At 45.2% G+C, this 27,912-nt stretch overlaps 1 protein-coding gene across 2 annotated transcripts in view; it reads left to right on the top strand.

Moving 5' to 3' along the window:
* Positions 1–27,507, top strand: part of CCDC124 (coiled-coil domain containing 124) — a 60,155-nt gene extending 32,648 nt beyond the window's left edge. For both annotated transcript variants that reach the window (XM_077475546.1, XM_077475547.1), the window contains exons 3-5: positions 3,791–3,962; positions 4,043–4,163; positions 26,912–27,507. In XM_077475546.1, the coding sequence (XP_077331672.1) occupies positions 3,791–3,962; positions 4,043–4,163; positions 26,912–27,110 (492 nt within the window). In that variant the 3' untranslated portion in view covers positions 27,111–27,507. The remainder of the gene's footprint in view (positions 1–3,790; positions 3,963–4,042; positions 4,164–26,911) is intronic.
* The last annotated feature ends 405 nt before the right edge of the window (positions 27,508–27,912 follow it).

The following is a 27,912-nucleotide window of genomic DNA, read 5'->3' as shown; positions in this document are numbered from 1 at the left end:
GCGCTCCTGGCGTCTCCTCTTCTCAGTGTTCTACCATAGGAAGCTGCTTCCTAAAGTTACACAACTGCGGGCTCTAAGCCCCTGTACACACGGTCGGAGATTTCCACAACCAAATCCGTCGGATTTTGTCCGTCGGATCTTGTCCGAAACTGTTGCATACACACGGTCGGACAAAGTTGTCGAAAAATCCGATCTTTCAGAACGTGATGACGTAATTTTGTTACAATGGGACTACATTCAGGCTAGTAACCAATAGCTTTGATGTAGGAATTTGATCTGAGCATGCGTGGCACTTGGTCCGATCAAAATTCTCTACACATGATCGGAGTATGTCCGATTAGCCCAGTTGGTCGGGAAATATTTCCAACATGTTGGAAAATTGGTTCGGACGGAATCAGTCCGATGCATACCACACACAGTCGGCTTATCCGATGACGCGGTCCGATAGGACACATCCCAACGGATTCTCCGACCGTGTGTACAAGGGCTAACCCAAGCCACGCTGTTTGTCTATAGACAGAGAATCTCGGCTCCCTTGTCACAGGATTTGTTTGACAGCAGCAGGAACCACTGGCTCTTGTTGCCTCTGTCCTGTGAGGAGGGAAAGGGTGGACAGAGCCCTTGCTCTCAGGCACATCACTGGATTGAAAACAGGCTCAAGTAAGTATATAGATAATATATGGGGGTGAACCTTTGCACAAAAGTTTTTTTTGCAAAGAACTCTCTGAGGATATGAAAAAAAGATTTGTTGCTCTACATAAGGATGGCCTAGGCCAGTGATGGCGAACCTTGGCACCCCAGATGTTTTGGAACTACAATTCCCATGATGCTCATACACTCGGCAGTGTAGTTGAGCATCGGGGGAAATGTAGTTCCAAAACCTCTTGAGTGCCAAGGTTCGCCATCACTGTCCTAGACTATAAGAAGATTTCTAAGACCCTGAAACTGAGCTGCAGCACAGTGGCCAAGACCAGACAGCGGTTTAACAGGACAGGTTCCACTCAGCACCGGCCTCGCCATTGGTCGACCAAAGAAGTTGAATGTCCGTTGTCAGCGTCCTATCCAGAGCTTGTCTTTGGGTAATAGACGTACGAGTGCTGCCAGCATTGCTGCAGAGGTTGGAGGGGTGGGGTGTCAGCCTGTCAGTGCTCAAACCATACGCCGCACACTGCATCAAATTGGTCTGCATTGCTGTCATCCCAGAAGAAAGATGATGCACAAGAGAGCGCAAAAACAGTTTGCTGAAGACAAGCAGACTAAGGACATGGATTACTGGAACCATGTCCTATGGTCTGATGAGACCAAGATAAACTTATTTGGTTCAGATGGTGTCAAGTGTGTGTGGCGGCAACCAGATAAAGAGTACAAAGACAAGTGTTTGTCTACAGTCAAGCATGGTAGTATGAGTACTGCTGGTACTGGGGAGCTATAGTTCATTGAGGGAACCACGAATGCCAACATGCACTGTGGAACACTGAAGCAGAGCATGATTCCCTCCCTTCGGACTGGGCCTCAGGGCAGTATTCCAACATAATGACCACAAACACACCTTCAAGATGACCACTGAGTTGCTAAAGAAGCTGAGGGTAGAGGTGATGCCAAGCTTGTCTCCAGACCTAAACCCTATTGAGCATCTGTGGGGCATGCTCAAATGAAAGGTGGAAGAGCGCAAGGTCTCTAACATCCACCAGCTCCGTGATATCGTCATCGAGGAGTGAAAAAGGACAGTGCCAACCTGTGAAGCTCTGGTGAACTCCATGCCGAAGAGGGATAAGGCAGTGCTGGAAAATGATGGCCACACAAAATATTGACACTTTGGGCCCAATTTGGACATATTCACTTGGGGGTGTACTCACTTTTGTTCCCAGTGGTTTATACAAGCTGTTTACTCACTACTTTAGATTGTAACAAAGTGTAATTTCTTCAGTGTTGTCACAAAAAAAAATATATGGATATAAATAATTTTTTTTTTTTAATAAGACCTCCATGGTCTAAAAGATCTTGCTTGTCTCCTCTGGGCTCTACTGAAGCCAGGCACCCCCTGTGAGGGTTTGTCAGTTGGGGGACTGTCAAGGAAGGGGGGGGGGGTGGTTTGGAGGTCTGTGAGTTGGGGTAGGGGTGGTATTTGAGGGGTTAGGGTTTGTCAGTAGGGGGAGGGGTGCCACTGATAAACCTTCACCCCTCCAACTACCAATCCCTGCCCCCACTGATGGACCCACACCTTACCAACTACCACTCCCCGCAACAGACCCCCTCCCTCCACTGACCCCCCCCATGCCACCCTGTCCTTCCAATGACAGACCCCCACAGGGGATGCCTGGCCTCAGTGGAGCCCAGAGGAGACATGCAGGGTCTCTTAGACCCTGCATGTCTCATTAAAGATAAAAAAAAGTTGCACATATATACGAATGCAAACAAATGCGTCGGGGTGCCTACGTTTAAAAACATTGATTGCAATACACATTACATATCGCCAAACACACCGGAGTGACAGTGACATTTCTAGCACCAGACCTCCTTCATAATACTAAACTGACCTATACCCTTTGAAGCGTCACCTATAGAAAATATAAGATACTGAAGCACGTTGCCATTTCACGGCCACATGCAAATTTAAGGTTTGACATGTTGGGTATCTATTTACTTAGTGCAACCTTGTCTTTTATATTTTACTGAAAATGTGGGTAATTGCGTTTTGTTTGCCCTAAAGTGCACTTTAGTGTGTTTTACTGAATTTTTTCATTTCCTAGACCTTTTGCAGTACTATCGTGTGACATAAAAAAAATTGTAACTACCACTATTTTATTCTCTAGGGTGTCTGCTTTCAGAAAATATGTAATGTTTGGGGGGTTTATGTAATCTTCTTAAGGCCGAAAGTAATTTTTTAAACATGTCTGCAAAAACATCCCTGGCAGTGAAAGGGTTAAAGTTGATTTAAAAAAAAAAAAAAACACAGTGGAGGTCACGTTTCCTGTGGACAGTTGAGCTCCAGTCTGCAGGCAGATACCATTCGTAAATGCAGATGTTACCAGAAACGTTTACCTCCACTTACACAAGTTGTCTATTGAATGTTTGTTACATTAAAGTTCATAAAAATAAAAAGTGGAGTGGGCGCTCCAGTCTGCAGCCATACCCCTCTCCAATAATCTGGCAAACAGGAAGTGCATAAATACAGAGACATGGCTTAAATCGGGAAGTTCATGGGAGGATAAAGGGTTCAGTGTTCAAGACAAACAAGGTTCAAGGCAGGACAGGATCATTCAAGGAATTGTCCAGAGAGCTTTCCAGCATCCTCTGTGGCTCAGTAATAAGTTACCATCAGACAAAGTAGAGGTTCAGGTCCAGGCCCTGGCTGGAACTATACCTCTTACAATCGTATCAGTCCACATCCTCTGTGTTCCTATTGGATAGAAGGTGGGCTTATCACTGGCTGCTCCGAGTTCTCCAGTAGCAGCCTCTCCTTGCAGCTGTGCCTGTGTATAATCTCTGTCACTGATCAGGCACAGAATCATTTCCTGAATCAAACATGAACAAGGACAGCAGTGGAAGCAGTAAACCTGACAGATGGGTCCAAGTAGCTGCTCTCCTCTCTGCAAGTATTGCGGACTGGGGTTACACACCTGTATATCCAAAATCTTTACAAATACTTTTGTTAGCTTTAAAAATTAAAGCTTAAAACGTTCACTCCAAATGAGCAGTATTTAATGGTTTAAATATTGATCAAAATATTATTTTTATTGATCTTCTACAACTATTGGGTTTTGCCATTTATAAAATGTTTCTTTGTCAGGATGAAAAGGAAAAACGTCGCCTGGAGATGTTAGAAAGGAAAAAGGAAAGCCAGCGTTTACTAGATGAAGAAGATGCCAGGTTGAAGAGTAAACAGGCAAAATCTGCACCTCCTGCAAAAGTGACAAGGTCTCAGATAGAAGAAACTCTGAAGAAAGAGGAAGCCGAGAAAGGTTAGAGCTGCATATGGTAGACCAATGTGCTTTTGTTTCTCATTCAAACTATGTCAAACAAATTGATGATTTATTTCCAGGAACTGTTGAAAAACCCAAGACTCACCTAGACATGCCATTAGAAGAAAATATAAATCGTCGTGTACTGGAAGAAGGGGAAGTGGAAGCACGTTCTGTAGAAGATGCTATTGCTGCACTAAGGTAGAAATTTACAAATGCCTTCTTATGCTACCTTTCCTTCTCTTGACCGTTATTCATAAATAACACATTTTATATTGTGTAGTGAATTGGTCTAAAGTTTTCATTTCCATGATGATTCTTGAAGTAGAAATTTTCAAGCATTAGTTACTAACTGCATTTAACAATGTGTGCCTTTTCTATGGCTACAAATCATGATACGGGTCCGCTGTGATGGGCCCTTTACCATGTGATCACTGTGACCAATCACAGAGATCACAATGACCTGATCACTGTGATTGGTCACAGAGACATGGTACCAGGCCCGCATGTACCGTAAAGCATAACCCTCATATGACCTCCACCCAGCATAACAGAGCACCTGAGCACCAACCCATATTATTACAATAGGCCAGCAGAAAATGGTTAAAAATCAGCACCTACAAACCAAAACTTCTGAAACAATGTAAAAATCTCCTCTACTATAGCCTGTGTGTACAGGGCAGCAAATGACACAATGAAATTACATGAATAGAGTGCAAAGTGCAGATGGGAAGGTTATAATCATTTTTCACAGAGGCATGTTATTCATAAACCATGAGTTATAGGCTTGTACCTTCAGGTGACTGAACCCTGGCAAGCTTTTGGGTTGCCTCTCCTATAACCCTAGCCCACTCCAAGAATCATCAGAATTTTATTTTCTTAAAATTCTTCAACCCTCACTTTCTTCTAATGCCTACACAGGAATGCTGTATCCAGAACCATGGTAAAACCTTGGGAGCCATACCCGAACCCCATGCTGTGATGGCCCGTAATGTTTGCTTTGGGCACTAGATCCTGCATCCTTGCCATTTAGTGCAAAGTGTTTAGTTAGCTGCAGGATGCTATACAGGTCCAGGGTCATGGTCCATCGCTTTGGAAACTAGTCTCTGAAGACCCACCGTGAAGAGCGAAGCCTGGAATTTATGTACAGTCCAGCTTCCTGGACAGGGTCACTCTGTATCTCTGACCTTGCTGTAAAATAGGAGCTATGTTCACTTCACAGTGCAAGTTTTTCAAAGTTGGCACTACAATTCAACCACTTAGAGCCAAGGCTCCTGTGGATGACCAGGTGTTTCTTCACAGCCCTTGTGGCACACTTTAAAGCCACATTCATCTAGAGCCCCCTATTAGGTACTCCACGAGGGAATACCCTCACTTAAAGCTATGGCAGAGATCAGGTGAAAGAGAGGCAATTTATAAATGGCAGACAAACATTTGCTGCACACCACTCAGCCCCAGAGTGGTCATGTGTCCCTTTCACCGGAACTGGACCCAATTTTAACTCCAATCTCGGTATCTAACTATTTTAGGCATGCAAAAAAAACGACTTTTCTGCATCTTTGTCACAATTCCATGAAAAGATCATAATACAACCACCCTTTTCCAGAGCTCAGAAACACCCCACCTCTTCTACTCCTGTTTCTCAATCAGTCAGACCCTAAAATGGTGGTCCCAGACAGTGCAAAATCAAAAGGGAACGAAGAGGATGTTGAAGCAGTGTTTGGAGGAAGCTGCAGAAGATTTTTCTCTCCCACATTGTCACTATATTAAAGATGAAACTTCATGCAACATGCTTGCTAACATTAATTAGCTCATTGCCTATTTGCACAAAAGTCTCTGTCATTGTGCAAATTAACTCTCCATCTCACCATGCTCCTTTGGGCACAGAGACCTACAAAAAACTCGCAGAACATTTTCTGTTCATGAACAGATAGAATGTGCAGTTTATAGCAATTGGGTCACTCCTGAAAGGATTTCCACTCCCTTGCTGAATTCTATTCAGTGGGTAAATTTTTCAAAAAAAGTGGGCTATTCCTGTGGTTGGCCCTGCCTGGTTTTCTAAACGGACATCTCACTGTACCTATTGAAGATGTTCCTTTTTACAGGGATTCTGCTTAAAATTTGAGGCTCTTTTAAAAACGTATATTTAGCTCTTCTGTAACTGCTGTGTTTAACTCCAGCTAACTCGACTAGGACCATGAATAACCAACATGACCCTGTATTTCAGGACTGTGCTGTTGCTGAGCAATTACATCAGTTGCCTTCTTGCAATATTTTTTTGTGTAGATGCCCTGTAATGCATCATGAGACAAATACCCAGAGCTCTATAGCTCTAATCTCTATATGTGCAGAATCTTATGGCTAAAGGCTTGGACAGCAGAAGATGCCTGTAAAAACCCCTCACATTTATGAACTTCCAGGGATGACATCTTTTTGGTGAGGTACTTGACCAACTTTTTAAAGAGTTTACAGGTGCGAGGGTTTTGCTTACTGAATCGCCCTCCTCAGGAGCCCCTGGCTCCTGTTAATGCAGAGCACCTGCATGCTCTAACCATATTTCAACTTCAAAAACTTAAGTTCAGCCCTTTCTTTTAGGACAAGGCTTGACCCACAAATGCCACCAAGCCTTCCCCAAAGCCCTTTTCACAATGAAGGGGTTCGCTCCTAAGAGTAGGGGGTGTCTGTTACAGTTTGGATCTCTGTGTGTCTCAGACCTGTGTTGGTTTTCAAAATATACAAGATTCAAAACTCTACTACCCCACCACTTTCTTTTCTTATCATACGTCACGGAACACAGAGCCATAGTAGTTACTATGTGTTATAGGCCACCTTCAGTTGATGGACACTGGCATTTCCTAAGACAAAAAGTACACTCCGTATATAACCTCTCCCGCTACTGGGAGTACCTCAGTTTTTTTGCCAGTGTCTTAGGTGTGGGTCATGAGTAAAGATGTACTGTGCTGAGCTCCACTGGTGCAATCCTTGCTGGGGCTAGCCTTGCAGCCAGATCCATTCAAAGTGTCTTTTTGGCTGAATTGAATGGTACCTGGGCCTTGTATCTGAAGAAACAAGGTCTTGCCTGTAATGCTTCTCTTTCAGAGAGCTGGACCCTGGGATCCAGTACTTTTTGGTATTAAGGCCATAAAGTTTTTTACTGGCGGTGGTGCTAATACAGGTCCAGGATTGTGGGTTTCCTTGAGGATACCCAGCTCCTGAAGGTTTAACTGGACCCGACGTGAAGGGTGAAGCTTGAGTCTCTTGGTTTACCACGGAAAACCCTGCGGCGGGAAAGGCAAGTGAAGTTTTCTAAGAAATCTTTAAAGATTTTTCTTATGAATGTCTAGACAATGCTTATATGCTAAAGGATCAGATAAGAAGTTGGAATTCCTTTTTAAAAACTATATTTCGCTCGCAGGTTCAGTCGTTCAGCCTGCACTGGCAGTGATTTAGGGTATCTCAGGCCTTAAAGGACCAGTTTATAGAGGTACTCCAGTTTATTCCTGATCAGCAGGCCCAGGATTTGGCCGGGATATCAGAAGCGTTGTGTTTTACAGTAGATGCTATGAAAGATTCTATTCTCCAGGCCTCACTGCTCATGCTAGGGCTGGTACATGTGTGTAGAATCCTATCGTTGAAAAATTGGTCAGCTGAAGCTCCATGCAAAAAGCTCTTGGCCAGTTTTCCATTTTATGGTGAGTGGTTATTTGGGGACTATCTGGATAAGTATATCCAAAGAATTTCTAATGGAAAAAGTTCCCTTTTACCGTTTTAAGAAGATGTTTAAGCATTTTTCTTTTAAATGTGCTTGTTCCACAGTGCCAGAGGCATCCGCCTTCAGGCAGTCATGGCGGCCTCCACCTTCAAGTTCAAGAGGTAACCCTCAGGGTCAGTCCCAGGGCCAAAAGAGGACCTGGGGGAGGAAACTTACAAAACAAAATATTAAAGCCTCCTTATGAAGGGGGGCCCCCGCTCGCTCGAGTGGGGGGGGAGGCTTCTACAGTTTTCAAGGGTCTGGCAAGGACAATGTTGAGACAGATAGGTGGCTTCCTCAATTTCTCTAGTTACAAACTAGAGTTCCGAGAGTTCCCGTCTCCTCGTTGTCTCAGGTCAAACGTTCCCCCGAGATCCTGTGATAAAGTCTCTTTCTAGCTTTGGATCATCTCTTGTCTCAGCGTGATATCAGTGGTTCCCTTGGAAGAGCAAGGAGTAGGGTTTTATTAAAACCTTTTCACGGTTCCAAAACCAAACAGGGGTGTCAGACCCATTTTAGATCTCCAAAGATCTAAACCAGTTTTTGAATATCCGTTCCTTTCAGATGGCATCAATCCAATCAGTAGTCCCCATCCTACAAGGGCGAGAATATCTGGAGTAAATTGTCATCAAGGATGCTTATCTCCATGTGTCCGTTTTTCCCCGCTCACCAGAAATTTCTACGCTTCGAGGTAGAAAATCTTAATTTTCAGTTTGTAGCTCTGCCTTTCAGTCTAGCTACTGCACCTCGAGTGTTTACAAAGGTCCTGGCTCCTTTTTTAACCAGGTTAAGGGCTCAAGGTATAATGATGCTAGCCTACTTAGACACTCTACTCTTGATAGATCATTCGGTAACACACTTAAACCAAAGTTTGGTCACTGCAGTCAGCTACATAAAATACCTAGGTTGGATTCTCAACCTAGAGAAATCCTCCTTAAACCATTAAGGAGATTGCAGTTCTTGGGGGCTGATTATAGATGCAGTTCAGAAGAAGGTGTTTTTGCGCCAGGAAAGGATTGGTTCCATAAAGGAGGTGATTCAGTTGGTCAGAACAAAGAAGAATCCTTCTATTCAACTTTGCATGAAGTTATTGGGAATTATGGTGGCTTTGAGGCCGTTCCTTATGCGCAGTTTCATTCAAGACTGCTGCAAAACCGTATCCTGTCAACTTGGAACAAGAAGGTCCAAGCTCTGGACTTCCCAATGCGTTTATCCCCCAAAGTGCGTCAGAGCCTCAATTGGTGGTTGATATCCAGGAATCTTCAAAAAGGAAAATCCTTTCTACCAGTCATCTGGAAGGTGGTAACGGATGCCAGCCTCCTGTGCTGGGGAGAAGTCCTGGAAGAAGCGTCTGTCCAAGGGAAATGGTCCAAATCAGACAGGACCTTGCCCATCCATATTCTAGAGATTCGGGCAGTAAGCCTGGCCTTAGAGGCCTAGATGCTCAGACTACGGAACTGTCCTGTCAGGATCCAATCCGACTGCCACAGCAGTGGCCTATATCGATCACCAAGGGGTCACAAGAAGTCATACGGCCCAGGGAGGGGAATCATATTCGATCTTGGGCAGAAAACAACATTCCTTGCCTTTTGTTTGTTTTTTTTTGTTTTTTTAAGCAATTTTCATTTCAGGAATAGAGACTTGGCAGGTAGACTACTTGAGTTGCCAACAATTGTTGCGGGAGAATGGTCCCTTCACCTGACATCTTTCTGTCAATGTGTCAAAGATGGGGAGTTCCGGATGTGGATCTTTTTGTGTCCAGGTTCAACAACAAGATCAACAACTTTGTGTCAATGACAAGGGATCCGTTGGCATACGGAACAGATACATTTGTTTTTCCATGGGATCAGTTTTCACTGATCTATGCATTCGATTCTGTTCTGCTTCTGCGCCTTCTTCGCAGAATCACGCAAGAAGGGAAGGATTCTTGTGGCCCAAGAGATCTTGGTTTGCCGAGATCATAAAGATGGCGGTAGGGGATCCTTGGACCCTACCACCTTCTTTCGTAAGGTCCGGTATTCCATCCTACCTTACAAACACTAAATTTAATGGTTTGGCTATTGAGGCCCATATTCTGAAAGACCGTGGGCTGTCAGCTTCAGCATTTTCTACTTTGGTTAATGCTAGGAAGCCAGCCTCCAGAGTCATATACTATAGAGTCTGGAAGGCATATGTCTCCTGGTGTGAATCCAGGGGTTGGCACCACAGGAAATATGTCTTAGGTAGGATCCTTGAATTTCTACAGATGGGATTAGAAACAAAGCTGGCCTTGAATACTATCAAAGGCCAGGTGTCTGTGTTATTTCAACGACCACTTGCTTCACACTATCTGGTTCGTAACTTTATTCAAGGGGTAAAACTGATTAATCCTCTAGTTGGGCCACCCCTGAACCCTTGGGACTTAAATTTAGTCCTGTCGGCAGTACAAAAACAGCCTTTTGAGCCAATATGAGATATTCCCTTAGTCCTCTTGACGAGGGAAAATAATTTTCTTGGTTGCCATATCTTCTGCAAGAAGAGTATCAGAGTTGGCTGCTCTTTCTTATAAAGAGCCATATTTTATCCTTCATAAGGATAAGGTTGTATTGCAGCCTCATCCTATATTCCTAGCGAAGGTAGTGTCAGGTTTTCATTTAAACCGGGATATTGTTCTGCCTATTTTATTCCAGAACCTCGTTCTTTGGAAGAGAGGTCACTACATTCTCTTGTTGTGGTGAGAGCGGTCAAGGTCTATTTGAAAGTGATCGCTCAGATTCGTAAAACAGATGTTTTGTTTGTGTTGCCAGAAGGTCCTACAAGAGGACAGGCAGCCTCAAAATCTACTTTTTCTAAATGGATTCATCAAGTGATTGTTCAAGCTTATGGTTTAACCACTTTCAGACCGGACCATTTTGCTGGTAAATGACCAGAGGTCTTTTTACAATTTGGCACTGCGCTGCTTTAACTGGTAATTGCGCGGTCATGCAATGTTGTACCCAAACAAAATTTGCGTCCTTTTCTTCTCACAAATAGAGCTTTCTTTTGATGGTATTTGATTGCCTCTGCGATTTTTATTTTTTGCGATATAAACGTAAAAAGACCGCAAATTTTGAAAAAAAATGATATTTTCTACTTTTTGTTATTAGAAAAATCCAATAAACTCAATTTTAGTCATACATTTAGGCCAAAATGTATTCAGCCACATGTCTTTGGTAAAAAAAAAGTCAATAATTGTATATTTATTGGTTTGCGCAAAAGTTGTCACATCTACAAACTAAGGTACGTTTTCTGGAATTTACGCAGCTTTTAGTTTACGACTGCCTATCTCATTTCTTGAGGTGCTAAAATGGCAGGGCAGTACAAAACCCCCCCAAATGACCCCATTTTGGAAAGTAGACACCCTAAGGAAATTGATAAGTGGCATGTTGAGCCCATTGAATATTTTATTTTTTTGCCTCAAGCGATTGAATAATGACAAAAAAAAATATTTTTTTTTTTTTTTACACAAAGTTGTCACTAAATGATATATTGCTCACACATGCTATGGGCATATGTGAAATGACACCCCAAAATAAATTCTGCTGCTTCTCCTGAGTACGGGGATACCACATATGTGGGACTTTTTGGGAGCCTAGCCGCGTACGGGGCCCCGAAAACCAAGCACCGCCTTCAGGCTTTCTAAGGGCGTAAATTTTTGATTTCACTTCTCACTACCTATTACAGTTTTGAAGGCCATAAAATGCCAAGATGGCACAAAACCCCCACAAATGACCCCATTTTAGAAAGTAGACACCCCAAGCTATTTGCTGAGAGGCATTTTGAGTCCATGGAATATTTTATATTTTGCCACAAGTTGCGGGAAAATTACAAACTTTAATTTTTTTTAATTTTTTTTTCACAAAGTTGTCACTAAATGATATATTGCTCACACATGCTATGGGCATATGTGAAATGACACCCCAAAATAAATTCTGCTGCTTCTCCTGAGTACGGGGATACCACATATGTGGGACTTTTTGGGAGCCTAGCTGCGTACGCGGCCCCGAAAACCAAGCACTGCCTTCAGGATTTCTAAGGGCGTTACAGTTTTGAAAGCCATAAAATGCCAAGATGGCACAAACCCCCCCCAAATGACCCCATTTTGGAAAGTAGACACCCCTAAATTTAGGGGTACACTAGTGAGACTAGGTAATAAATGGCGGGTGCCCTGAAACTATAAAAAAAATAACTAACCAACCAGCGTCACCTGTAACAGTTATATGGTGATCACTGGTGAAAGGGTTAACTAGGGGGCAATCAGGGGGCTTTATGCGGTAGTATATGGGGGTCCCTGGCGCTATAAAAAGCTGCGGCGAACCTAAATACCTACCTGCCTAACTAGCGTCACCTGTGACACTAATACAGCGATCAGAAAAACGATCGCTTATTAGGCTGGGTTCACACTGGAGCGATGTGGGAACGCCACGAATGCGCGGCGGGTTCCCGCATCACATGCCTCCCGGCGGCAGTTCACACTGCCCTATGCGAACTGCTGGGAGTGTCAGTGAAATGTTAATGACACCCCCAGATCAGTTCGCATATCGCAGTGCGATCTGCAAACTCGGATCGCATGGTGTGAACACCCATGCGATCCGATTCTGCTGCGGACCAAAAAAAGGGTCCCGTGCGAGTTTGCGGCGGGTGCGGCGGGTGCGACACGAATTCAGCCATACTATCTGTATGGCTGAACTCGAATCGCACAGAGATCGGATGTGATTTGCACTGCAGTGCGGTGCGAATCACATCCGTTCTCATAAACCGCTGCAATGTGAACCCAGCCTTAGTGACACTGTCGACGGGGGGTGATCACGGGGTTAAACCTTTATTGGGGGGGTTAGGGGGGTACCTTAGAACTAAAGGGGGCTAACCCTAACTGCCCTAACAGTTATTACAGTCACAAATGACACCCGCCGGGTGATCAGGGGGTTAAACCTTTATTAGGTAATAAATGGCGGGTGCCCTGAAACTATAAAAAAAATAACTAACCAACCAGCGTCACCTGTAACAGTTATATGGTGATCACTGGTGAAAGGGTTAACTAGGGGGAAATCAGGGGGCTTTATGCGGTAGTATATGGGGGTCCCTGGCGCTATAAAAAGCTGCGGCGAACCTAAATACCTACCTGCCTAACTAGCGTCACCTGTGACACTAATACAGCGATCAGAAAAATGATCGCTTATTAGGCTGGGTTCACACTGGAGCGATGCGGGAACGCCACGAATCCGTGGCGGGTTCCCGCATTGCATGCCTCTCGGCGGCAGTTCACACTGCCCTATGCGAACTGCTGGGAGTGTCAGTGAAATGTTAATGACACCCCCAGATCAGTTCGCATATCGCAGTGCGATCTGCAAACTCGGATCGCATGGTGTGAACACCCATGCGATCCGATTCTGCTGCGGGCCAAAAAAAGGGTCCTGTGCGAATTTGCGGCGGGTGCGACACGAATTCAGCCATACTATCTGTATGGCTGAACTCGAATCGCACAGAGATCAGATGTGATTTGCACTGCAGTGCGGTGTGAATCACATTCGTTCTCATAAACCGCTGCAATGTGAAACCAGCCTTAGTGACACTGGCGACGGGGGGTGATTACGGGGTTAAACCTTTATTGGGGGGGTTAGGGGGGCACATTAGAACTAAAGGGGGCTAACCCTAACTGCCCTAACAGTTATTACAGTCACAAATGACACCAATGCAAAAAAAAAAAAAAAAAGCAATTGGTGTCACTGTGACTGGGGGGGCAGGGGTAATTGGGGGGTGATCGGGGGGTAAAGGGGGGGTGTGAGTGTGCCTGGCATGTTCTACTGTGTAGTGTAGTGCTTGTGCAACTCACCGATGCTCTCTCCTCGGTGCCGGAACGAAAAATACCGACACGGAGGAGAGAATACATCACTTCCTCTCCTGTGTTTACATTACAGGAGAGGAAGTGATGTCACCGGACATTTTCATTCGTCGGGAGCGATCGCGAGGGGGTGGCCATGAATGAATGGCCGTCCCCTCGTCCGGGATCGCTCCCGAACGAATACCGACCGCCGCAGGCACCGGGCGGGGGCCCGATCGGGCCCCCGACCCGCGGGCAGGCAAGGACGTACATGTAAGCCCTTATGCCTGCCCGTGCCATTCTGTCGACGTACATCGTCGTGCGGCGGTCGGCAAGTGGTTAAAGAGCAAAATTCCTCCTTTTCATATTAAAGCGCACTCCACCAGGGCTGTTAGTGCTTCTTGGGCAGTGCATCACCAAGCCTCCATGGCTCAGATCTGCAAGGCCTCAACTTCGTCTTCAGTCCATACATTTACCAGATTCTATCAAATAGATGTAAAAGGTCATGAGGATATCGCCTTTGGGTGCAGTGTACTGAAGGCTGCAGTATAAGTTCTCTTGGTGCCCTACTTTTCTTGTCTTCCTCCCTTCAGTTGGTATTGCTATGGGACATCCAACATAATACCTACTATGGCTCTGTGTCCCGTGATGTCCGATAAGAAAATAGGATTTTTATAACGGCTTACCTGTAAAATCCTTTTCTTTGAAGTACATCACGGGATACAGAGGTCCCTCCCTCCTTTGGTATACATGTGTATTGCTGTGCCACAAAACTGAGGTACTCCCATTAGTGGGAGAGGTTATATAAGGAGTGCACTTTTTGTCTTAGGGCGTGCCAGTGTCCATCACCTGAAGGTGGCCTATAACCCACATAGTAACTACTATGGCTCTGTGTCCCATGATGTACTTCAAAGAAAAGGATTTTACAGGTAAGCTGTTATAAAAATCCTAATTTTTTTTTTTTTTTAAATCAACTAAAAACTGTCCAATGACAGTCAGATTTGCAGAATGCCTTGAACTACCTCTTTTCTCAGGGAGTTACTTTACCAGTACCATCACAGGTCAGATTCAAAGGATTCTACTTCATGGCACCAAAGCCCAACAGGGACATTCATCTTATCCCGGGTTTTAAATCCTTCAACATATTCCCAAATTTTGCATGAAATCTACAAGGTCAGTAATTGCCTTTTCTGAGACAAGAGGAACACATGACCTCTTCCAGGCAGCACCCGTTACCCATTGCACGGAGAATAAGAAACTTAATTATACGAGCCTATACTCCCTAAATAAAAAAACCTCCTACTGTGCTGTTGCGCGCCCTCTCCACCATATCTTGGCGTATCCTGGGTCTTTAGGTCAAAAGCCTCTATAAGGCTGCAACTTGGTCTTCTGTTCGTACTTTTTCGAAGTTTTACCATCCAGTCTTCTGCGGCTGCAACTTTCGGCCGCAAGGTTCTTATAGCGGCAAACTGAATTTGGGGTTTTTAACCCCTCTTGGCATAGTTCTGTTTGGTTAGTTGTTGCCCACATTTAAATTTTGCTTTAGTACATCCCATGGTATATGAATAAGCTGCCTCTGTACTGTACGATTAAAATAAGGGACCTGCTTGTAAATTACATATCTTGGAGTACAATATAGAACACAGGCCACCCTCCGTAAACTGTCTTGGTTATTCTTCATTGCATGCTACAAAACTTAGGACTCGCAAAGAAATCCATTGAAAAGTGCAGCTAACTTGCTTCAAAACCACAGGTTAGATGCTCTTTATCAAAAGTGCAGCAGGGCATTGTGAAATCAGCTGGGAAACCATTGTAAAAGCCCCAAGGTGCATAATTTTTCAGGTATCATGCATGCATTCTTTTAAACTCGGAATTATATAGTTACATAGTTAAGTTGAATAAAGACACCAGTCCATCCAGTTCAACGTGAGTGTCTACAATTGTCCCTATCCCTGTACATTGCACTCTCACATCAGTCCCTACCCTCAAGGAGCCCACAATCCAAGTTCTCCATTCATATACTAGGGCCAATTTTGGACAGAAGCTAATTAACCTACTTGCATGTATTTGGAGTGTGGGAGGAAACCGGAGCACCCGGAGGAAACCCATGCAGGCACAGGGAGAACATGCAAACTCCAGGCAGGGAGTGTTGTGGTTGGGATTCGAACCAGTGACCCTTTTTACTGCTAGGTGAGAGTGCTAACCACTACTCCACTGTGCCGTCCATTTGTTTTGCATTAAACAAACAAAAAAATAAATAAAAATAGTTCTCCTTTTAACAATTCAGAAGTGTCAGCAAAGCTTCTCTTCTTTGGCAACATGGATGATCCATTCTAGATTAAAGTAGAACTAAAGACAAAACCTTTTTATTATTTCTGGATAGATTGAGAGGATAATGACCCCGTCAGGGTTGTGTTTTTTTTTTTTTTTTTGCCATCTGTGTCCCATTGCATTGGGGAAATTAACCTTCATGTCCATGGACACACCTGGAATTGAGGGGCAATACCTCCAAAGTGAGGGCATTCCTGTCTCCATTAGAAGATTTCCCCTCTATTCCTGTTTTGATGATAGCCCAAAATTTTAGATTTCCCTTCAAAGTTGTACTTTACCTACTTTAACTACTTCCCGACCAGTGCAGGACGATGTACGTCGGCAGAATGGCACGGGCAGGCAAATTGGCGTACTGGTGTGTCCATTTAAAATTGCCGCCGTGCCATCTCGTGCGTGCCACCGGCCGGGACCCCCCTGAGTCCGGTCGCGGTCCCGCAGCGATCGTCTCACGGGGAGGCTGAACAGGGAGATGCGGAAGTAAACGGCATCTCCCCGTTCTGCCTAGCAACAAGTGACACTGATCTGTGCTCCCTGTGATTGGAGCAGAGATCAGTGTTCACTAACACAGCCACCCCCCCCGCAGTGAATAACATGCCCCTAGGACACACTTAACCCCTACACTGCCACCTAGTGGTTAACCCCTTCACTGCCAGTGCCATTTACACAGGAATCAGTGCATTTGTATAGCACTGATTGCTGTATAAATCACAATGGTCCCAAAAATGTGTCAAAAATGTCTGATGTGTCCGCCATAATGTCGCAGTCACAATAAAAATTGCTGATAGCCGCCATTACCAGTAAAAAAAAATAAAAAATAATAATTAATAAAAATGCCATAAAACTATCCCCTATTTTGTAAATGCTATAAGTTTTGCGCAAACCAATCAATCGCTTTTTTTTTTTTTTTATTATTTTTTTTTTTTTTTTTTTTACCAAAAATATGTAGAAGAATACGTACTGGCCTAAAAAGAGGAAATAAACATGTTTTATATATTTTTGGGGGATATTTATTATAGCAAAAAGTAAAAAATTTATTTTTATTTTTTTTCAAAATTGTCGCTCTTTTTTTGTTTATGGCGCAAAAAATAAAAACCGCAGGGGTGATCAAATACCACCAAAAGAAAGCTCTATTTGTGGGGAAAAAAGGACGTCAATTTTGTTTGGGAGCCACGTCGCGCGACTGCGCAATTGTCAGTTTAAGCGACACAGTGCCGAATCGCAAAAAGTGGTCTGGTCTTAAGCCAGCAAAATGGTCTGGTCTGAAAGTGATTAAATTGAATCTTTAAAATGAGAGGAAGGTTTTCTGTTGATATTCTGTATTGAAGGAGCAAGGTATCTCTTCAGGGAACCATGGCGAGACTGCATAGAACAGTGTAGGTTGAGAAACGTCAGTAACTAGCATACATAAAATAAGGTCCAAAGTTGTTGACTATGGTGGTCCTCTTGTGAGACTCTCCATCATAAAAGAATGCAGTACTTGATGAGAAAGGGTAGGTGGGAGGCTGACAACACAGCACATGTGTATGTGTTCTAACACACAGGTAGGGAATGTACTGCATACTGTATAAAGCATGCTTCGATTGTTTGGCCCATCAGCATCAAATCCCAGGATTTTCATGTGCCCGGGAGGCACAGGTACAAAATCAAGTCCTGCTACCAAAAATCTACCCTGACAAAATCTATCACAGGAGGAAAAAATGTGGCCACTGTACTGATTGGTACTCACGTTTTGAGCCATATGCGCTCGGGGGCGCATGGTGCGATTTGACAGGCAGTGGAGCTGGGTAGTGCACCTATGCCGCCTGGGTGCCGAAAATGCTGGGATTTGAAAGTGACGGGACAAACCCCTGTGTGCATGAAGTCTAACAAAGCAAGCCTAAAACTGAGTTGGTAAATGCCAGGTCATTATGCAATATTGCATACTAAATTTATATTTTTTCCCCCCAAATGGTTCATTGTTCTAAACTTGTGAATTCACTCCTGTAAGACCCCTTTCACACTGAAGGCACTTTTCAGGCTATCCAAAAAACGTAATAATTTTTTTTGCCTGGAGTTGCAATTAAAAAAATGTACCTGTTCCAACTTGCATACAAATTCAACTTTAAAGTGATACTAAAGTCTTGTGTCTTTAATGGGAAAAAAAAAAACAAACAAACCTGTTCTACTTGCCTGCTCTGTGCAGTGGTTTTGCACAGAGCAGCCCAGGTCCTCCTCTTCTCGGGTCCTTTCTGTTGAGCGCCCCCACAGCAAGCAGTTTTCTATGCGGCCACCTGAGCCGAGCCACAGTTCCCTGTATCTATTCAGTTACGGATCCGCAGCCCGGCCCCACCACCGCTTTCTCTCCTCATTGGCTCGCTAACGTTGACAGCAGCAGAAACCAATGGCCCTGCTGTCTCAGCCAATGAGGGGGGTCCCAGACAGCCAAAGACTCTCATGCAACGTTGCTGGATCTAGATGGAGCTCAGGTAACTATTAGGGGGGCTGCTGAGCACACAAAGGGCTTTTTATCTAAATGCATTAAGATTTAAAAAAAAAAAAAAACCTTCTGGCTTTACAACCACTTTAAAAACAAACATACAGAATCTTGTTTCTAACCCGCGAAGTGTTTGTGTGTGTGTGATATATACACACGCGCGCACACACACAAACAAATGAGCTAACACCTTTGTGTACCGTGTTAGCTGCAGAGCACTTTCCAGGTCCAGAGCCATGGCACAGCCCCATGTATAATCCTGTCTCTGAGCTCTTTTCTCTTTCGGTCATCAAAGGACACAGCGCCTCCTTAATCTTGACCATTGGGTTAGATCGCCTCTGCAGGAGTAGAACTAGGCAGAACAAAAAACACCTGGCTATGCCCATGGGCTGTCCTCGGTCAGTATATAACCCCCTCCCTGCTCTAGGTTTTTCTGTCTAGTCAGGAGTAAGATCCTAGCTCCTTGCTGGGATCTTTTGGTCCTAGCAAAGTTTTTACTTTTGTCTCTCTTTTTCCCATGCATTTTTCTCCTGGGAGATCTGAAATCAACTGCCGGGCTTGTGACGGGCTGGATAATCTAGATCCAGTGGTTTCCCCAGTCCAGCCAGCGAGCACGTGCAGACCACAGTTACATGTTAGGTCAGCCACGTCATAGCCTTAACGGACGGAGGCTGGCCCACGAGTTAACCGGCTCGCAGGGTTACATACGAACGGGCTCTGGTCCGAGACGCAGCGGCCCCTTGGCCGACAGCCCCTCACTTCGGTGGCGAGTAGTTCTGTCTGGAGGGTCACCTGCACCATCGATCGGTAAGTACAGTTCCCCCTTTTGTGCAGTTTTGGGGGGACGTGGGTACCCTCCAGGGATGGTTGGACCTCCCTGCAGGATCCCGCCTCCCATCCTAAAGTCCCCCGGTTAAACTGGGCTTCACCTCCCCCCATGGATTGGTGGGAGTCCCAGGGCAGGCAGCAAAGACCCTTGGGGGTGTCCCTTGCCATTTCCCTTCTGGGTGGTGTGTGTCATGCCCTGGCGGTATGGGGGGGTTCCAGTGCAGTAGGTGCAGTGGAGATCCCTAGGTGCATGCCCTGCTGTGTGAGGTAGATTGCAGTTTCGGGGTCCCAGTGCAGAGTATACAGCAGGTGTCCCCTTAAATGTTCACCCTGCCTGGTGGAGTACAGTACCTTTTTAGAAGGGGGTCCCCTTGCAGAGGGTGCAGCAGTGTTGAAGGCACAGAGAGGATCCTGGCAGCATGCTTTGGCATGTCAAACGGCCGGCATACATTTTTGGGTGGTCTGATGACATCACGGCGGCCATTTTCTCTTGATCTGGCTGGTCTCTGGCTGGCAGCTATGTTTGTGTAGCCAATGTCATGGTGGCCATTTTTCGTTAGTCTAGTGAGACAGTAGAGAAGGCCAGAACCTTGTGGAGATGCCAAAGTTCCTCCTCTTCCTCCCCTATGCTTCTCTTCCTGTCTCGGGATATATGAAAATGGCCGCCGACATTGGTGTTGCTGGGTCCAAATTGCGGCGCTCCTCCGTTTGGTAGGGTGTGTCTTTGGGGGTCCTTGTGAATCTCCCTCTCTGCTGATGGGTACCCTGGTCATTCGGGTGTCCTTTAGTGGTGCCAATGTACTTTTGTACTACAGTGTCTTCTTCCTTATGGAGCCTCAGGGTCACATCTCACCCACTGATCCCCTCATGGAGGTGGCAGGTCTCTCGAAACCCCAGCTTCCCATGGTTGCGCTGACGGCGGCCCTTGAGTCCTTAGTATCCCAGATGGAAGTAGCGGGTGGGCAAAGACCTGGGAGGAAGTGTCCCCTGCTCAATCTGTCTCATCTGATACTGAGCCCTGATGCCGCCGGGGATGTGGCCCATCCAGGGGGTTTAATATCTTGCCTCCTGACCATCCGATAGGATGAGTCCTCTGCAGTCTCAGCAGCGAGTGCAAAAACACTGGTGGATGCACTTGTTACTGCGGTGCAGGAGACTCTAAAGATGGGGATGTGGCTGACAGGGCCACAGACGTGGCTGTGTCCTTTGGTACTCATAAGTCACCTGTTTCCTTATCTGCCTTATTTTGATAGGTTTACCTATAAGGGAACAACCAAAATCGCCCTTTGTGATGCTATCCCTTTGAACAATCTCTTTAAAAAAAGTCAACTACGCCACCAGTGGTGGACCCTCCTGTTTCCAGGTTGAATAAAGCAACCATGATCCAAGTAGAGAAATTCCCGTCCTTTAAGGACCCGGCTGACAGGAAAGCGGACGGTTTGGCACGCAGCATGTTTACTATGGCTGGGTCGACATTGCGTCCAGTCTTGACCTCTGTCTTGGTGTTGCAGACCCTAACTGAATGGGCCAAGTTGTAGCACCAGGGTCTGGGTAGTGAGCAGATTCCCGCTGCTTCTGTTGCTTTAGCAGACTGGTTGGTCCATGGGCTACAGTGTATTTGTGATGCAGCCTTGGATGTAGCTCCTGTGCTGTCCAAGCTCTCTAGTTCAGCAGTGATGATTAGGCGTGTGTTGTGGCTTAAGAATTGGTCAGCAGACCAAGCCCCTAAAAAAGCTTTCATGGCTACCCTGTGTGACATCATTAGGGGTGTCACAGGGGGAAAGCGTAGCTTCCTGCCTCAATCAAGGAAAGGGAAGGAGCATCGCCACAGATGGGGGGGGCCTTCCTTCTCGGCCCATAAGAAATTCCTCCAGGCTTCCTGGACTGCAGATAAAGGAAACGGATCTCTCAAGTCTTCCCCGGGAAGTCCCAAGCAATCTTGGTCTGGTAAGCCTAGAGCAGGCTTCTCTGGATCCACTGACAAGACTTTCAGCATGAAGGTCTACCCTTACCCATTGCTGAGGTGGGGGGACATCTTCGCTGGTTTCCAGATTCATGGACCCTCTTCATGAGTGTCAAGGGGGGTCCACAAATTGAACCTTTTGGGAGTACCAAAGAAGGGGGACAGAATTTGTCCACTTTGGGGGGGCCCTGTGTCTCCTTGTGTGGGTATAATTCCTGTAAAGGTTCAGGTGATGTCAGAATTACCCAAGGTCCCCTCTAGCCCTGTCCAGGAAATTTGGCTACCTGGGTCTGACTCTGGAGTAAATGCTGCCCAGGTTATTCGTTTTTCTTCTCAAATGTTGGCCCATTCAGCAGATTCAGTTCAACGGGAAGTAAATGAGGCTTGTGGCAATCTTGCAACTTCCTCGGGTAGACACCACAGTCGTCATAGTTCCACTGCGGAGAAAACCCCTTCCTCTTCTGCAGTGCCTACGAAGCACCAAGGGCAAAAGTCTTTTGGTGGCTGTAAACATCCCTTGGAAGCTACCTCTAAAACCAGTTGTACCGGGGGCTGAGCTTCCCTCCTGCTTTAGTGACTGGTTATAATGGCCTAGCCATTGAAAGCCAGGTACTGAGAGATAGAGGTGTGTCTGGATCAGTGATCCCTACTATGGTGAAGGCGAGGAAGTCAACTTCTAGTAAGATATACCATCGTACGTGGAAAGCGTACATTTCTCTATGTGAATTGATTGGCGTTCATCCTCGATCTCTTTCTGTGGCTCGGATCTTAGCTTTCCTTCAACAGGGAGTTGAGCAGAAGCTGGCGTTGCGCACCACCAAGGGCCAGGTGTTTGACTTGGCAGTCTTCTTTCAGCGACCCCCCCTAGCCACTCGCTCTTTAGTTCATACCTTCATTCAAGGAGTCCAGCATGTGGCTCCACGTGTACGGTTTCTTTTGCCTCCATGGGATTTAAACTTGGTGCTATCGGTTCTCCAGAAACCTCCATTTCAGGAGATTCCCTTACCTACGTTGTCCCAGAAGGTGGCATTCCTGGTGGCTATTACTTCAGCCCGAAGGGTTTCGGAGTTGGTGGCATTATCCTGTTGTCCCTATTTAGTACTCCATAGGGATAAAGTGGTTTTTCGTCCCTGTCTGTCATTTTTACCCAAGGTTGCCTCTGACTTCCATTTGAATGAGGACATTGTGTTATCCCAAAGAATTTGCTTTGCATACCTTTTGGATGTGGTTTTGTGTATCTGGAATCCTTCCGGAGGTCAGGCTCACTTTTTTGGGTTACACAAGGACCAAGGAAAGGACTGGCCGCTTCTTCGGCTACCATCTCCAGATGGGTCAGACAGACTGTGACTCAGGCCTATTCTATTAAGGGTCGGGTTCTTCCTTTCCCTGTCAGGGCGCATTCTACTCGGGCGTTTTAGTACTTCTTGAGCCTTCATCAAGCGTCAATATCACAGGTTTGCAAGGCGGCCGCTTGGTCATCAGTGCATACCTACGCAAAATTCTATAAAGTAGATATTTTGGCATCTGCGGATGCTTCTTTTGGCCGCAAGGTTTTGCAGGCTGCTGTTTAAGAGGGGGGGGGGGGTCCCTCATAAGGGTGTTTTTTCTTTAAACATTTTTTTATTTCAGATGGAGCTCCTGTGACCCGGTTAAGACTCCTGTGTCCTGGTTAGGGCTCTTGTGGTTAGCCTTGGGTTATTTTACCCACCCCTCCATTTTTCTATGGCACTGCTTTTGGACGTCCCAATGGTCAAGATTAAGGAGGCGCTGTGTCCGTCGCTGAACGATAGAGAAAATGGGATTTTTGTACTCGCCGTAAAATCCATTTCTCTGAGTTCATCGATTGACACAGCACCTACCCCTCTATGGCGTTTTTGATACTTCTATTACTGCTTGCTAATAACCTGAATACTTAGAGCAGGGCCCATGGGCATAGCCAGGTGCTTTTTGTTCTGCCTAGTCCAGTGATGGAGAACCTTGGCACTCCAGATGTTTTGGAACTACGTTTCCCATGATGCTCATGCACTCTGCAGTGTAGTGGAGCATCATGGAAAAAGTAGTTCCAAAACATCTGGGGTGCCAAGGTTTGCCATCACTGGCCTAGTCCTACTCCTGCAGAGGTGATATAACCCAATGATCAAGATTAAGGAAGCGCTGTGTCGGTTGAACTCAGAGAAATTGATTTTTGTACAGTTAGTACAAAAATCTATTTTTTCCTGACATTCTGTGTGGAGGAAACGCCAAACTGCTGCTGTTCCTGCTCCAGAAGAACTATGTTAATCTCCCGCCTGTTTCCAGTGCCCACCTACAGTGACTTGGCCATCTGAAACCTCATCAGTACCAGCTGCCCAGGTTTGTGAATACCTGAGACTTTGCCCAACCTTGGACCTAGTTGCATTACTGCATCAATGCAAAATGTCCTAAGACCTGCAGAACACCATCCAGCTGTCATGGGTTACCTCAATCTATACTCCCCTAGTCATTCTGAGGTTTTGTTTACCTGGTATTATCTGAAAGAACCAGTGCCTGTCGTTTTCATCCTGGGACCCCTATTGTTATGGGATCCTCATCAGCAGAGTGTCAGTCAGCTCCATCGTGTAAGGCATGGACCTTCCACTCAAGACATCTTAGCTGTTTGTGCACAGCAACTGAGGCATTCTGCTCGCAGAGGCTCTAAGCATACTCCAATTCTGTCAGATCGCATGCGGTATTTAGGTGTTTTCCCAAATACCACATGCAATCCTGATGATGTCAATTCACTATTGCTTTATGTGGTATTTACTGCATAAATCAGACATTCGGTAAATACTGCATAAAAGAGGAGTAAATCCCCAAAGAAAAAAAAATATATGCATGTGGTAAATATGTAGTACCCCCCCATGTTGAGGGCACGTGGCCCTGGTATGGTTTGGAGGCGGGTGTTTTCTCCTGCATGCCTTCTTTTTTTTTTTTTTTTTTTGCCTTCAGCTGCCAGCGGAAAATCACGCTGACAGCTGATGACTCATCAGCTGTTAAGGATTTGGTGGCTGCCCGCTCCTTAACAACCAGCTATTTACAGCCGGCGTTAAGGACACCAGCTTCCGCTGGCAGTAATTGAAGTAAATGAAGCCGCGTGGCTTCATAAAATAACTCATGCTGCATTTTAGTCGTGTGTTTGTTTTTGTTTGTTTGTTTTTTGTTTTTTTGTGAATGCCAAAAAACTTTTTGAAAAAAGTACCGCTTTAATGGAGACCTTTGTATTTATAAATTAGCTGTTGTGTTTGTGGGTACCTTTTTAAAAGTAGATACTCTATCTGTAAGCTTTGAAAATTAAAACTAAAAACTGATTGTTTGCCATGCACAGCTGCATCAGATGGCAGCTCAAGTCTCAGTAAATTCCCCTTTTTAAAAGAGAAATTCAGAATTAAAAAATGAACCCTTATACTCAAGTAGATGCAGCATTGATTTGATGTTACATTTGTCCCCCGCCGACTCTACACTGAGAACTGAGCAATCAAAGACTGCTGATCACTCAGTTCTCAGTTTTCGGCTAGCAGAGAACTGGTCTGTCCCTTCAGAACTCACTGGAGAACTGGGCTGTGAAGGGGGTGGGAGCAGCTGGCTCAGGCTCTCAGCGGTTTGCAGAGAGGCCGAGCCAGATGCAGGTCAATGGATCTGGGTAGATTCCGGCATTAAAGTCTGGCTCTCTTCAGAGACCAGCTGAGTGACATGAATACGGGTCAAAGGTGTGCAGAATAATGTGCACTCCTGTGATCCTCAGTAGAAGTAGGGCCAAAAGTGCTTTTGGCCCTACTTCTCCTTTTTTATTTTTATTATAAAGATAAAAAGTAGCATGCTCATCTGAAATAAAGTAAACTGACCCGAGTTTCGACTCCTTAGCTTTTCAAGGTTTTGTACAGAGAAAAAGAACAAACCATACATGTTGCCTTTTGAAAGCCACACTGCCCTTTTAAAGAATAAGTTGTCCTGCATAGCGTTTAAACGAACGCCTCTCTGCTATCCTCCAAGACAACCTTACCCGTTTTAATAAAAAATCTGGGACCCCTGGATTACATACCCGACGGTGTCAACCTCATCAGAATTGAGGCTAACCACTTGGTGTCCCAGGAGAGGCTTGCTGTCTCTTTCCCCTTTCTTCCTCCTTTTTTTTTTTTTTTCTTTCCTCTTCCTCTTTTTTCCTACTCATTAAACCCTTTCATAGTTTGGTGAGTGGTCTAGGACCACTGGTCAACTGCCATTGGTTCTATACCAGCTACCATGATAGATTCATGGCTTACCCCTCGTCTTGGATGGGGATGCCTCTGGTCATGCAGTTCCTTTTCAGCAGATGTATCTTCTCCTCGTCAGAACTATAATCGTAGCCCAAAATTGGCATTATACTGGTTCCTTAATGACCAATGTAGGTCAATAATGTTATGTACTGGTACTTCTCTGTACTGTATTATACGGTTTTATATCTGTATGATTGGAAAAGAAAACCACACTGCCACTGAAGCTTGTAAGTTAGAATGTGCAGCTATTTGCATTCCCATAGTTTAAAGACTGCTCAGATCAGCCCTCAGGTGTTACCCCCGGGACTCTGGATGTGCAAGCAGCGCCAATTATGGGGAAAACCAGACCACTGTAGCATCATGTACAGTATTATGCTGTCCTGGACCTAGCACTGCTGTTGGAAATTGTGCTTTGGCAACTCTAAAAGGGAGCCTTCGGTATGGTAGGTAACAGCTGTTTCGGCAGGCTTCTTTACCTAGGCTACTATTTAAAGAGACCCTGTTGCATAAAACATAGGCAAAAAACCCTGCCTCGGCTTATACTCGAGTGAATGTCAATTTAAGAAAAAAATGTCCCACAATGTATGCTAAAAAGGGGTGGAGCTGTCCCGCTGGGTGCCGCTCATAAATCGGCCTCGGCCTTGAGTACATATGGTACTTGGCTCCCCTGTCCCCTGACATGGTCCCCTAAAGAATGTTACTGGAGCGTCTATTGCCTAGGTCACCTACAGCTCTTTCTGGTTCCTCCTGTTGACCTTCACATCACTGCTCACATAGTATTGACGTCATTACTGTGGCGAGTAGAAGGAACCCAGTGGGAGCTACAGAGGACACAGAAGATCCACACTCCTGAAAGTGTTGGTTTCCCAGCAAACCTTGGGAGAAACATTTCTCTGCATCTGAGCAGTTTTCATTGCTGAGGGCAATAGAGTTAGTGATTGTAAACCCATACATATATCAGGTGAAGGGACTGTCCCCAGGTGATACACAAATCCTCCTTCATGTGGTTTTCTCGTCGCCACATCAATTCAAAGTGCTGAATTTATAAGCTTGTGTGAGAGTTTAGAAAAAATGGGGCGGAGAGGTGAAGTTGCACTCTGCAGGGCTCAGTGAGGACAGATCTGAGAGCTGATTGGAGGAAAAGAACACACGCCGCTCCACACATCACACAGGAACAGAGCTGGGGCTGTCAATTGCCTTTAGGCCCCTCCCTTGTTACCATTTGTTTTTGGTGTCAGGAAATCATGTCCGAAGTGACTCATGCTGATAGCAGAGAAATGAAGTAGCAGACAGAAATTACACTTGGTGCTTTTCATTTAGACAAGTACACACTATAGCGGGATATGCTTTGTTCATATTTCATGTCTGAGGTTTACAACCACTTAAGGAGTCTGTTGTTTCTTCACAGTATGTACTTTTGGCAAATGTTTTACTTGACCTGGTCTCTTCAGCTGAGCTACAGATAAACCTAATATTTCTCTTCTTGCTTGCAGTGTTGCCAAGGAGCTAGACCGCCACCCAGAGCGTCGCATGAAAGCCGCCTTTACAGCCTATGAGGAAGAAAACTTGCCACGCCTTAAACAGGAAAATCCTAATATGAGGTTATCCCAGCTCAAACAACTTTTGAAAAAGGAATGGATGAAGTCGCCCGAGAATCCTATGAACCAGCGGCATGCTTCCTACAATGCTTAATGAACAGTCCTGACTCGGCGCTGTAACTCCTCAGCTTGTTTTCAACATTTTTCCTTGAGGGGACAATAGCTGGACAAACCTCTCTGGGCAGTCGGAGTGAATGTACAGCTTGTAGGATGCAAATTTGTCCCGAGGAAATCTATAGTGTGTGCTGGGGAATGGGGAAGGATATCCACAATACCATAACACACTCTGGAAAATCAAAGTTAAGAGTGCGTGCCAAATGGTGGACTGATAAAGAAAGCTGAAAACGAAATAGGAAATTGAGTTGTTAAAATAGCTTTTGACATTTTTGTTCACAATGTTATTTTATTTAATGGCAGGCAGCCATTGACATCAAAGGAGTAAAAGGAAGCAGAGTGATCATGGAAAAATCTAAATAAAGATAAAAGCCTTGTATCTGTTTTATTTAACGTCTACTAAACATATCCCAAAGTAGAAATCCTTATTTAACATTTTAGCTGTCTTGTGCAATGGTTGATTAGTATTATTCTTTTAAACAAACTATCATGTCATTCCACTTTTTTCCCAATTTAGGAGCAATGGAATTGTGACTAGAGCTTCTTTCTATGTTGGTAATGAAAAGTAAGTGGTTAGTACATAGCATGGAATCATCTGTTTATATAACCACTTGCCGACCGCCGCACGCCGATGTACGTCGGCAGAATGGCACGGGCAGGCATAAGCACGTACATGTACGTGATTTGCCTCCCGCGGGTCGGGGGCCCGATCGGGCCCCCGCCCGGTGCCTGCGGCGGTCGGTTTTCGTTCGGGAGCGATCCCGGACGAGGGGACGGCCATT

Source organism: Lithobates pipiens, unplaced genomic scaffold, assembly GCF_037356315.1.
Source record: "Lithobates pipiens isolate NorthernLeopardFrog02 unplaced genomic scaffold, aLitPip1_a1.2 Scaffold_13, whole genome shotgun sequence".
Classification (NCBI taxonomy): Eukaryota; Metazoa; Chordata; class Amphibia; order Anura; family Ranidae; genus Lithobates; species Lithobates pipiens.
Note: the sequence above shows the minus strand (reverse complement) of the source record. Positions and strands in the feature narration are given on the sequence as shown.